This window comes from Gekko japonicus, unplaced genomic scaffold (genome assembly GCF_001447785.1).
Source record: "Gekko japonicus isolate JY-2015 unplaced genomic scaffold, Gekko_japonicus_V1.1 scaffold188, whole genome shotgun sequence".
NCBI lineage: Eukaryota > Metazoa > Chordata > Lepidosauria > Squamata > Gekkonidae > Gekko > Gekko japonicus.
In genome coordinates this window covers 1,418,819-1,432,110 of record NW_015163098.1, presented here as the reverse complement: position 1 = coordinate 1,432,110, position 13,292 = coordinate 1,418,819, and the positions used below count along the sequence as shown (strand labels likewise).

Here is a 13,292-nt window from a genome sequence, read left to right as displayed (position 1 = left end):
TATTGGGGGCCCCCACAATGACAATGTCTGTAATTCGCTTATCTAAACCAACAAAGCCATAACCGGATTGTTTTCTTCTTCTCAACAACCTCAGAATATTAAATCTGGTAACCCAGCATCGCTATGCATTTCTCTTGGATATTTTTGTAAAGAGCTATGGAATAGGGCAACAAGGATATACCCCTCCCCATACAAACCAACCCCGCATCATCAGCAAAGGGAACCTTGATTGTTATACCACCCCATGTAAAATGACATCCATGAGAGTTAGGAACAGGGCCTGTAAAGCAGTGGCCCCAGTACTGTGGACTTTCCTATCCATTGATGATAATTATTAGTTTCTTAAAGAAAAGACACTGAAGGGGGATTTTACTTAAGACAAACTTTCAGACTTCTATAGCCTGGAGTTTAACTGCTCCTGATTTGGTCACTGGGAGAGAAAGTGCCATGATATAGCCTGGTTCCCCCTGGCCACTGATGGGGGATGGGGGGATAGGGTTGCCAGATCCAGGTTGGGAAGCTCCTAAAGATTTGGGGATGGAGCCTGGGGGAGACAGGGGCCTCGGTGGGGTACAAGGCCATAGAGTCCACCTTCCAAAGCATCCATTTTCTTCCCTTTCTCACAATACAAGAACTCGTGGGCACTCCATGAAATTGCTGAGCGGTCGGGTTAGAACGGATAAAAGGAAGTCCTTCTTCACCCAAAGAGTGATTCACACATGGAATTCACTGCCACAGGAAGTGGTGGCGGCTACAAGCGTGGACGGCTTCAAAAGGGAATTAGATAAGCACAAGATGGGGACCCGCGATACTCGTGGGGGGGGAGAAGAGCTCTGTCTCCTCCATCCCCCCCTGCTTGATCTCCCCGAGGAGGCGGTGGCGAGGCCGGTCCTCCCCCCCCCTTTGCCGGGTTCGGTGGCGGCAGCGGCGGCGAGGCCGGTCGTCCCCCCACCCGCCCGGCTCCGAGGCGGAGGCGGCGGCGGAGAGGCCGGTCCTTTCCCCCCACCTTTGCCGGGCTCGGCGGCGGCGAGGCCTGTCTCCCCCCCGCCTGGCTGGCTCCGAGGAGGCGGTGGCGAGGTCAGCTACAGAGCATTCCGTGTGCATGCGCATGGAACGCTCTTGCACTTTCGGGGGGATTTAAACATCCCCCCGAAATTTTTTTCTACTTTTAGCATTTTTGTGCACACGTGGGGACTGGCCCACGTGTGCACAAACCTCCCCCTCCCCCCCAAGTGCCCCTGGAGCGCTGATTTAGCGATCCGCACTCCGGGGGCAACTTGGCTATTAGATATATAGATTTATATATTTATATAAAAATATATAAGAGAGAGATCTGTCTGGTATTAATACTGTAGTGTGACATCATCATTTTTTAATGGGTATTGTTTGATTTTTAGGAATGTGTGCTTAAATATTAATATCAAATACATTTTTTGCTGTAAAAGGACTATGTTATTGATCTTGTTGAACTATGTTAAATGTTAAAGAAATAAAAACCTTTTTAAAAAATGATCCTTAACACGAATCGACGTGAATAAAAATTACCTTTGAAAACAAACTGCTTGTGTGCGTAGTTCTTGCCAATACAGGATGTGGATGTTTCTTGTTTTCTTTCTTGTCTTAATTATGCCGTCAATTTGAAAATCGTTTCACAGAACTCTTCCTCAGAAGAGAGCACAGGAACAATGCATTCACATAACCAAAGGATTCGATGCCATCAACATGATTTCACATCAAGCGCTTAAAGCTGAAGTATCATTAAAACAAGAAAGAAAACAAGGAACGCCCACATCCTGTATTGGCAAGAACTACCCACACAAGCCCTTTGTTTTCATAAGCAATCTTTATTCATGTCATTTCATGTTAGGGATCATTTTGAATTGGACTTGGATTTTTCTGCGCAGGATGTATTTTGAATGTTGAAATTGTGACTTTATCGTTCTTCATCGGGCTTTGTATGATTTGAACTTTCTAATATAATTTGTGAATTGTTTTCGTTATTGTCCACAGTGCTTCCGTTGCGGTTTTGATCTCTTTCCGTGGTTCTCTCTGGTCGTTTGTAGGAGTCAGGATGGAATGAAAACAATATATACAGACGTCTGCTAGGTGCCCACAGAACAATACGACAACAAAGGAGACTATATTAAAGCCATAACATCATTTAGTGTCTGGTAATAAAGGAGCTGCAGTGGCTCAAGTGGTTAAGACGCTGAACTGCAGGCTGTGGAAGGTCAGTAGTTCACCAGTTCAAGACCCGGGTGCCGCAAGACAGGGTGAGCTCCTGTCTAGTTCCAGCTCCTGCCAACCTAGCAGTTCGAAAGCAAGAAATTGCAAGTAGATAAATAGGTACCACTTTGGTGGGAAGGTAACAGCGTTCCGTGCGCCTTGGTGTTTAGTCATGCCGGCCACATGACCACGGAAACGTCTTCGGACAGCGCTGGCTCTTTGGCTTTGAAACGGAGATGAGCACCGCAACCCTAGAGTCGGATTCGACTGGCTTTCGAGCAAGGGAACCTTTACCTTTAATAAAACTAACAACATATTCCATCACAGAAAAAATACAAAGGTCGACAGAAATTCAAATGGCCATCTGCTCAAGTCTCTCTCAATCTATATCCCTCAAACAGTCTGTGAATAAGGACAACAGACTGTTTGAGGGATATAGATTGAGAGAGACTTGAGCAGACGGCTATGTGAATTTCTGTCGACCTTTGTATTTTTTTCTGTGATGGAATATGTTGTTAGTCTTTATTAACAGACACTAAATGATGTTATGCAGGGCTATTTTTGGGCAGGAACGCACAGGAATGGAGTTCCAGCTGGCTTCAGAGTTGGCCACGCCCACTACAGCCTCTGCGTGTGTGGCTACAGAGGGAAGGCCTGGAGAGCGACCCCCCACCAGTGACTCGGAGGCGGGCCGGCCAGCAGGGGGCCTGGAAGGATCGGGGAGGCATTTAAATGCCTTCCCCGACCTGTCCAAGGGCAAGCCAAGGGAGGGCAGTTTAAACTGCCTCTCCTACCCTCGAAGGGCTGGCTTGCCCAGGCTCCCCACAACGGTGGGTGCAGGCAAGCCGTGGGCACGCTTCCCTTCAAGGGGGGAGGCTTGCCCGGTGGCCCCGCAAGCCAAGGAAAGGCACGGGGTGGGGCCTAATATACTAATGAGCCATGGTGTCAGGGGTGTGGCATAATATGCTGATGAGTTTCTACTGTTGGGTATTGCCTTTATGCTAATTAGTTCCTGCTGGGCTTTTTCCAACAAAAAGCCCTGATGTTATGGCTTTAATATAGTCTCCTTTGTTGTCGTATTGTTCTGTGGGCACCTAGCATACGACTGTATATATTGTTTTCATTCCTAACTGTTTTGGGGACTGTGTGTTATTCCTTTGGATCGTTTGTAGGAGTCAGCCACCCTGCACTTCTGCGGCCAACCTTGAAGGAGCTGGGCTTGGCTGGGTTCCTGCCTTTATTGCCCGTTAGGACCTGGGGGTCCACATATCTAAAGGGCTGTCTCCTTGACTTGCCAATACAGTGCTGGGAAATTCCTGGGACTCTGGGGAATGGAGCTTGGGGAGGGTGGGGTTTGGGGAGGGGCCACAGCAGGACAGAATGCCAAAGCTGCTATTTCCTCCGGGGGAACTTATCTATGTAAGTTTGGAGAGCGGCTACGATTCCAGGGGGTCTCCAGGCCCCCACCCTTACCGTCTCCACACATACAGCTCTGCGAGGGTTGGCAACTCTGGGTTGGGAAATTCCTGGAGATTTAGGGGTGGAGCCTGAGGAGGGCAGGGTTTGGGGAGGGGAAAAAATCTTAGCATGGTGTAAACCTCTATACAGTCCACCCTCCAAAGCAGCCATTTCCCCCAGGGGAGCTGATCTCTGTCAGCTGGAGATCAGTTGTAACAGCGGGAGATCTCCAGGCCCCACCTGGAGGCCCAACAACAAGCACAGAGGGAACATGGCTAAGTTAGGTAAACACAAAAAACACCGTGTTGAAATAATAAACACAATATTCACATGCACTTATAGCTAAATATATTTGATTTATATACACACCATCAACTCTAGTGTATTGTAAACACTTTCAAACAACATCAACATTTCAATCTCTTTCAAACTAAATTACATAACACGAAGAGTCCATAATCGAAGAAACCCACTCCAGTATAAACTGTCTTCTTCCTGATGGAGGATAGATACCAATGTACAGTAATGTGTATCAAAGAATGCAGTAATCTATTGTACATTTCCCAAGTGATGATCCGTCAGGTAAAGCTAGCAGGCAGCTTGTATTTCTCACTGTGATGAAATAACGATAATCACTGTGATGATTCAGCTTAGCCAGCAAGCCTAGTAGAGGTATTTTCCCATGAGCCTAGCTCAGGCATATAAATTTTCCTGGAACCACAGCTCTTGAATTTACCAATGCATAAGTCAGATAATGTAAAAATGGCTGTTCTGAGTCTTCTCTTCCAGAGGGCCTCTTGAAGGGCAAATTTTAAACTGGAGTGGGATTTAGGGTTGCCAGGTCCCTTTCCTCTGACGGCGGGGGCCTTTGGGGGATGTTCTGGGAGGTGGGGAGACATCACGCGATGTCCCTGACGCGATGACGTCATCCGGAAGTGACATCATTGCGCCGGAAATGTCACGCAGGGACGCTCTGGTATTTGTGTGAAGCTCTATGGTTTTTCGCCCTCAAAACCATAGAGTTTGCCCCAGTACCAGAGTGTCTCCCCCACAAAATTTCCAGAGCAACGATGACACTCCTGGTGATGCTGTAGTGTTGGGGACGGTACTTCTGGTTTTACCGTTAGGGCCTAGGGGCCCACATGTCCTACTTTTACCAGAAGTAGCCCAAAAAAGTTGTTTGGGGGCAGAATTTGCCTCTGCCAGCAAGGTGGCCGCCGGCAGGGAAGCCTGCTCCAAATTGGAGGATCCCCTTCCCCGTCCAGGGGGGCTGGGATCCCTAGAGGTATTAACCTTTTCTGGCAAGTCGTTCATTCAGGGTTGCAATTTTATATCGATGACTTGTATTTTTAACTGTGTTGTTTAGACTGTTCTCATGGATCCAAAGTATTTACTTAAGGGCCAAACTGAATGTGCCGGAGGCTAGGGTTGCCAAGTCCGGATTGGGAAATACCTGGAGATTTTGGGGGTGGAGCCTGAGGAGGGCAGGGTTTGGGGAGGGGAAGGACTACAGTGGGGTATAATGCCATACAGCCCACCTTCCAAACCGGCCATTTTCTCCAGGTGAACTGACCTCTGTCGGCTGGGGATCTGTTGTAACCTCCAGCCACCACCAGGAGGCTGGCAACCCTACCAGGGACTGGCAGCCACCTGTCAGCTGTCCATCCTTGTGGAGGACTCCCTCTAAAAGTGCTGTGTGGCTCTGATTCTGGTCAGGTTCTGCGACGTGGAGGGAGGAGGGTCTCTCCCATTCTGCACCATTTCCCAACCTGAAACAATGCTGGGTGCCCCATCCGGTGGCTGCACGAGCACTGACACCTACACGCGCAGCCAGCCGATGAGGCAAATAACACCTCCCCATGCCAGTTCAGGTTGGGAACAACAACACAGATGGGAGGGGGAGTCCCTCCCCCCCCTTACACCACACAACTAACCAAATCAGGGTCACACACAGCACTCTTAGAGGCAGGGGTCATTTCCTGCAGGAGTGCACAGGCGCGGAGCTCTGGCAGTAAAGAGCCCAGGGGGCGGGCACATGCCACAAGCCCCACCCCCTGCTCCCAGCAGCCCTCAGGCAGAGCAAGAAGCAGCCAGGTAAGTTGCAGAGCCCCCTGCCCCCCCCCCCGGTCCAAAAGAGTCCAGTGGCATCTTTAAGACCAAGTTTTATTCAGGTACAAGCTCTCCCTCCTCTGTGAGGACAGATCTGCATGTTCCCCCCCCCCCCAAAAGCTAGCAATCCAAAACAGTCCAGTGGAGCCTGAGCGGTGGGTGTTGCCTTCTGACACACTTCCGGTGATGTCAGGGGGCGTGGCATATGCAAATAAGTTATGCTAATGAGCTCCTGCACCTTTTTCTACGAAATGACCCCTGCTTAGAGGGATGTAGAGCATAAGGAGAGCCTGCTAGGTCAGACCAGTGGTCCAGTTGTCCAGCATCCTGTTTCACACAGCGGCCACCAAGAACCACAAGGATAAGAGAGAAGTCTGATAAAAGGCCAATATTAAAAACCTAGTGTAAACTTATAATATACAAGAAGAAGAGATTGGATTTATACCCCGCCCTTCACTTAGATTCTCAGAGTGGCTTACAAACTCCTTTCCCTTCCCCTCCCCACAACAGACACCCTGGGAAGTAGGTGGGGCTGAAACTCTGACACAAACTGCTCTTTCAGGAACAGCTGTGCCAGAGCTTGTGACTGACCCAAGGTCACATCAGCAGGTGCAAGTGGAGGAGTGGAGAATCAAACCCGGTTCTCCCAGATTATTTATTTATTTATTTGATTTGTATCCCGCCCTCCCAGAGGCTCAGGGTGGCTCACATGCGACAATGCCGAGATATAAAATACAATAAAACATATAATAAAATACAACATTTAAAACCACAGTATACTCCATCCTATAACATGGTGCTGTGCCTATATTAGTCATCCAAGATGGGAACAACCACCCAAATTTGGCGGCCAAGTATCTCAATAGCGCGGTCTCCTGCTACGCTGTCTATAACTTCTGCCAGGCCATGCTTGCCCCCCTTTAGTAGGGCAGCCGATGACACACTACCTCGATGGTGGGATAGTGGCGGCGGCGGCTCCTACTCGAAAGCCTGGTGGAAGAGCTCCGTCTTACAGGCCCTGTGGAACTGCACAAGGTCCTGCAGGGCCCGGATCTCCTCTGGGAGCTCATTCCACCAGGTAGGAGCCGCCACCGAAAATGCCCTGGCCCTAATAGAAGCAAACTTAATCTCTCGGGGGCCTGGAACTACCAGGAGATGGAGACTCCCCGATCGCAGTGCTCTTGAGGAAACATTAGAGTCTGCACACTTAACCACTACACCAAACAGGCTCTCAAAAAAAAATATTTATGAGAGCCGGTTTGGTGTAGGAGAACCAGTTTGGTGTAGTGGTTAAGTGCGCTGACTCTAATCTGAGAGAACCGGGTTTTATTCTGCACTTTTCCACTTGCATCTGCTGGATGACCTTGAGCAAGCCGTAGTTCTGATAAGAGCTGTTCTCTCAAGGGCAGTTTCTGTTAGAACTCTCTCAGCCTCACATGCCTTACAGGGTGGCTGCTGCAGGGGGGAAGGGAAAGGAGTCTGTAAGTCGCTCTGAGGCTCTGAGTGAAGGGTGAGGTATAAATCCAATCTCCTCCTCCTCCTCCTCCTCCTAGAAAGACAGTTAAAAACAAACTTTCTAATAAATGCATGTATTTTTGTATATTATAAGTTTACATTACGTTTTTTAATATTGGCCCTTTATCAGACTTCTCTCTTACCCTTGTGGTTCTTGATTCCAGTTTTTGGGTCACGTTTGTCCCCCCCCCCCCCCCCCCGTCTCTTTCTCCTCTGTCTTACTCACACAGCGGCCAACCAGTTCCTCTGAGGGCCAAGCAAACAGAAGAGTCAGTTTTTATACCTTGCTTTTCTCTATCCTAAGGGGTCTCAAAGCAGCTTACAATTATTGCCTTTCCCTTCCTCTCCCTACAACAGTCACCTTGTGAGGTAAGTGGGGCTGAGAAAGTTCTGAGAAAACGGTGACTGGCCCAAGGTCACCCAGCAGGCTTCATGTGGAGGAATCAAGCCCAGTTCTCCAGATTAAAGTCCGTTGCACTTAACTACTATACCACATTGGCATAGAAACCAAGGCCTTATCTGATTTTGCCTCTCATCAATGGTTTTCAGAGGTTTGTAGATGGCTGCCAGTTCCTGTGGAGAATACATGATGAGCAAAACATCCAGTTTGGCCCTAAGACTGTGTGTGGGAGGGGGGGGGGGGGGGGGGGGGGAGGCCAAAGGAAGACAGTGAACCTTATAAATGTGGAACAAGAGACTATCAACCGACTGTTAGAGGACTCAGTGTTTTTTTTTAGTGACCCTTTGGGGAGAAAAGCGGGTTAAAAGTTTTAAAGAGAAATAATTTGGTTAAAAAACTATGAAGCATGATTACATTTTACCCATCTTTTGTAACGAAAAATTGTGCGGGTTAGATCAGTATACCTGAATGGAAATTTTTTGCAGGTCTGATTTCTTGCACTACCTTATTTTTCCTTAGAGAGCCAGTTTGGCGTAGTGGTTAGGAGCGCAGACTCTAATCTGGGAGAACAGGGTTTGATTCCCCACTCCTCCACATGCAGCTGCTGGTGTGACCTTGGGTCAGTCACAAGTTCTTTCAGAGCTGTTTTCTCAAGGACATTTCTCGAGAGAGCTCTCTTAGCCCCACCTACCTCACAGGGTGTCTGTTGTGGGGAGGGGAAGGGAAAAGAGTTTGTAAGCTGCTCTGAGGCTCCTTCAGGTAGTGAAGGGTGGGGTATAAATCCAATGTCTTCTCTCTTCTTTTAAAGGATCTGTGGGTATCACAACAGAGTTTGTAAAATGTCATTTTAAAACCACCACATTAAACTGATTGTTTTATTCATTCTGCCCTTTCATTTTAGTGATGTTTCGTGTCATTACTCTGGATGAAGATTTTAAACCAGTTAACCAAACGGTGAGCTTAATTTAAAATCAGTAGGTTTTCAAGCAACTATGGATTTTGAAGAATACTCCAGATATTTAGAAACTGAAATCTGTGGGGACAATGCTTTGCAGTTTTTCCAGAGCACAGGCCTGCAGACTTGAATTGAATAGAGCCGGGTGTATTCCTGTGATCCAAAGCCATCTCTGTCCTGGCCTTGTGCACTACCAAATGCAGAAATGCCAGACACAAACAAAGAGGTGGTACATGTTTACAGAGAAGGGAGAGGGAAGGAATCTTTCCACCCTGATTCCCCTTGGCACGGCTGAGGATTTCTCTTCTACTGTCAGCTGGAATTGGAATTACATCTTTGACTTCATAATCAGGGTTCCCCGGTTTCCTGCTATAGCAGGAGGCCTCTGGGCAGCAGCCCCCAATTTTCAACAGAGCCAGTTTGGTGTAGTGGAGTATGTGGACTCTAATCTGGGAGAACCGGTTTGATTCCCCGCTCCTCCACTTGCACCTGCTGGATGACCTTGGGCAAGCCGTAGTTCTATCAGAGCTGTCCTTGAAAGACAGCAGTTTCTGTCAGAGCTCTCTCAGCTCCGCCTGCCTCACAGGGTGACTGTTGTGGGGAGGGGAAGGGAAAGGAGATTGTAAGCCGCTCTGAGACACCTTTGGGCAGTGAAGGGCGGGGTATAAATCCAATCTCTTCCTCTTCTTTTTCTTCTGTAGACCAACAGGAGAAAAACATGGTAAAAATCACTGTCACACTCAAGCTCATGGCAAGGATTTTTTTGTTGTTGTTGGGAGAGGCATTTAAATTTTTAAAGGGGCAGTTAAATTACAGTTAATTACATTAACCTGAATGCCTGTCTTTAAAGGGGGAGGCTCTGAGCCTGGCTCTAGCCCTTCCTTTCAAGGGGCAGGACAGCGGGCGTGTCAGTTCCAAGGAAAAAATGGCTCAGAGGGCATTTAAGTGCAGAAGGCATCTAAATGCCTTTTGAGTTCCCTTCCATGGCGCCAGAAAGCTTAGAAGGGCATCTTCATTACGTCTCCAACAACCCCCCTTTCTGCTAGCCCAGTACCACCGTGGTCATGGTCAAAAATAAGGTTTCTGGCATGGCTGTTTGTGGGGCAGGGCTTTTGATTAGGGGGCGGCCCCCCGCAATGCCCCACTATAGCTACAGGCCTGGTCGCACTTAGTATCGCTCCATAGAAACTCTATAATGTCCATCTCCTGCATGATCCTCAGCTGTCTGCTGTGTTCAAAGGACTTAATGCCCTGGACAGTGTGTCCTTCAGGACTTGTGGTGTCTACAGTGGTTCCTGCTTCTCCTGGCAACTGCGCTCATTCCAACCATCAGCAAAGACCATTTTTTTTGGTTCAGTTTTTTAATTAGAATTTATTTGTGTGAAAATGAAATAAAGTCACTGTCAATTCTGCCTATCTCTCTTTTTTTTTTTTGCTCTATCATTTGTGATGGGCCTAGTGTCAGCTATGCTGCCATGATGTTTATGGGCAAGAGTGCATCTGCTTGACCTGTGTACCAACTGCTGCTGCATTCCTTCGTTCTTGCTTATCTATGACCTTGCAAGCTGCCTGTGTAGTGTCTTCCCATCATTTACCCGGGAGAAGTTTCGATTCCTAGCTTTGGCTTTAATGGCCTGGGACAGCAGGAGGCTGGGTGGGGATATAGGGGGGCAGCTACTGGTGATGGCATGATGTAACTTCTAGGTTTTCCAGGAAGTGACATCATAGAATTTACCATATAGTTTACTTTAGAGTTTCTGGCGATCCCTGGGGGGGGGGGGGGGGTGAAACCACCTCCAGGTTTCCCAGAAAGTGACATCATGGCATTTCCATCATAGTTTACCATATATCTTGGGAGCTGCGATGGCTCAAGTGGTTAAGACGCTGAACTGCAGGCTGTGGAAGGTCGGTAGTTCAGGAGTTCGAGACCCGAGTGTGCCGCATGACGGAGTGAGCTCCCATCTCTAGTTCCAGCTCCTGCCAACCTAGCAGTTCGAAAGCAAGAACTTGCAAGTAGATAAATAGGTACCACTTCGGTGGGAAGGTAACAGCGTTCCGTGCGCCTTGGCGTTTAGTCATGCCGGCCGCATGAGCACGGAAACGTCTTCGGACAGCGCTGGCTCTTCGGCTTTGAAACGGATCTCCGTTCATCTGAACACCGCAACCCTAGAGTCGGATTCAACTGGCTTTCGAGCAAGGGAACCTTTACCTTTACCATATAGCTTACTATAGAGTTTCTGGCAATCCCTAGGGAGGCGTGAAACCACTTCCAGGTTTCCCAGGAAGTGATGTCGTACTACTGCCCATGGTGGTCTTAAAAAAAGTATTCCTCTTGCTGGCCACTGTAGTGCTGGTGGGCAAGGCCCACTGGGGGTAAGAGATCTTCTGCCTTTAGTGGGTATGCTCACCTTTAAGGACGCCTTTCTCTCTCCTCAAGCTTTCTCCCTTCCCATTATCCTGAGATGACTTTGGAAAGGGAGGCAGTCACATTCAGGACTCTGTTATTAATATGCTGAGCAGTCCGGCTGAAGCTGTAATGTAGCTAGACAAGGGAGAACTGGGGGGGGGCAGTCATGCCAGCATCCCCCTCCTGTTTCACCAGTGTTGTGGCTCTGGGGCAAGGAAGGGGCAGATTAAGGCTCACTGGTGCCTTAAGCACTGGCCAATCTTGGTGCCCCCCTCCTTTCCTCACTGACCCAGTCCATTTTAGTTGTTGATCTGTCTGACCAGATATACAATGCAGGTTGCAGCAATACAAAAAATTATTCATAGGATAACACAATATACTGTAGAAACTAAGCTTTTCACCCTTTTCCCAACTTTGTGGTGCTACTGCAATTGCATTAAAAGTGATGTTAAAAAAATCACCACAAACAAGTTCCTTGGAAAGGGGGAGGCAAGAGTCGAATGCAATGGACTGACCATGACGTCTCTTCTGTATTCTCTGCAATGGAGCGAATGGATGTCAACGATTCCAAACAAAAAGGGCTCGTCTGGAAGCAATCACTTTTATCCTGGCCCTTAGAACATCTACTTTTTTCATTATACTCAATTTGCTTTGACAGCTACTAGTCCACCACCGTGGTTGAATTCTCCTGCCCTGCACCTGTGCTTCAGGTACCACGAGAAGGGAGGAACCAGCTAGTCAACAGCTTCTCTACCGGGTCACCTGGGGACAATTCTTACTTTCTAGAGGCGAGCAGGCAAGCCTTTGGTGCAACTAGCTGCTCAGGGCAGTTCAGCCATGCAATGGCCTGCCCACAGGACTGACTGACTTACAATCTGTTGTTGTTGGTTCTTCCAGTTTTAATGGTTATCTTATTTCTTTTCTTTTTTCCTTTTGCTTTATAGTATCCATTGATCTACATCACGGTAAGAGCCTGGATATTCAAAGTTATTTTCTGTGCTTTCCCGGTGTGACTAAAGTTTGTTTTTTCTTCAACCTTCCGCTACAAAAGAAGTCTTGAGTTCTGCAGGGCCTGCAAGCTACAACGCTGAGCTGGAAATGTATTATTAAACAGCAGGCAGGTTTTGGAAATTAAAACGTATATGCCCTTGGGTCTATCCTAATCACTAGCCCGCCCAGGGTTTAAAAAAAAGAAAGAAGAAAAACCAAGACATTGAGGTCCATGTAGGTGGTATAATGTCCAGAAAGCATCATGAACCCAGGGAATGAATAAATAGATGATCCCTTAACCTTTAAGGATGATATCATTAATGGTTATGTGGTCCACCTTGAGAGCCAGTTTGGTGTAGTGGTTAAGTGTGCGGACTCTAATCTGGGAGAACCGGGTTTGATTCCCCACTCCTCCTCCACTTGCACCTGGCTGGATGGCCTTGGGCAAGCCATAGTTCTGTCAGAGCTGTTCTCTCAAGGACAGTTCTGGAAAGAGCTCTCTCAGCCCCACCTACCTCATAGGGTGTCTGTTGTGGGGAGGGGAAGGGAAAGGAGTTTGTAAGCCGCTCTGAGACTCCCTTGGGTAGTGAAGGGCGGGGTATAAATCCAATCTCCTCCTCCTCTTCCATCTTCATCAATAGTTGATTCACTTCTTGCATTGCACCTGAATATAATATAACAGGGCAACCTCTGTGGCTTTTTTATACATTTGGATAACTTGAAGTTCATTTTGATGGAAGTGTCATTATGAAAGTTAATCTTAGTACAGAGAATGAGAAGCAAGACTTAAGCTAACCAATGCACGTAACCAAAGCTTTCCTCAAACAGAAGTGTTGATAAGAACACTGACTGTAAATGTGAGAAACATTTAATGGTGTCCCTGGTTTCTTTAGTACAAAAATTAAACTAAAGGCTTCCAAGTATTGATGGATTCCCAATAATGTATCTCAATTAGCACTGACTATATATGCCAGTAAGACAAATTCCTAGACAGAGGGTGTTGTCACACAAGCCGTTTGATGCTGCAGTATATCGGCTCTAAATAAGCCGCTTGAGTTTGGGACGCTTTGCGTTGATCACACAGCACCCCCTAAGCCAGCATTATAGTGCAGCAGGCCCATGTTTGTTCATTCACATCGCTAACGTGCCACAACCACGGACCTGTGGCTGGGTTGGTTGTCCCTCCCCCCCCCCCAAGTCCCGAAGGGCATGCGCAGAAGCAGACAAGTGCA

General features: G+C 47.8%; 1 protein-coding gene across 1 annotated transcript in view; it reads left to right on the top strand.

Annotated features, from left to right (window-relative positions):
* Positions 1–13,292, top strand: part of LOC107106493 (ovostatin-like) — a 51,027-nt gene that overhangs the window by 35,396 nt on the left and 2,339 nt on the right. The window contains exons 4-5 of the mRNA XM_015406654.1: positions 8,610–8,662; positions 12,015–12,035. Coding sequence (XP_015262140.1) covers positions 8,610–8,662; positions 12,015–12,035 — 74 coding nt within the window. The remainder of the gene's footprint in view (positions 1–8,609; positions 8,663–12,014; positions 12,036–13,292) is intronic.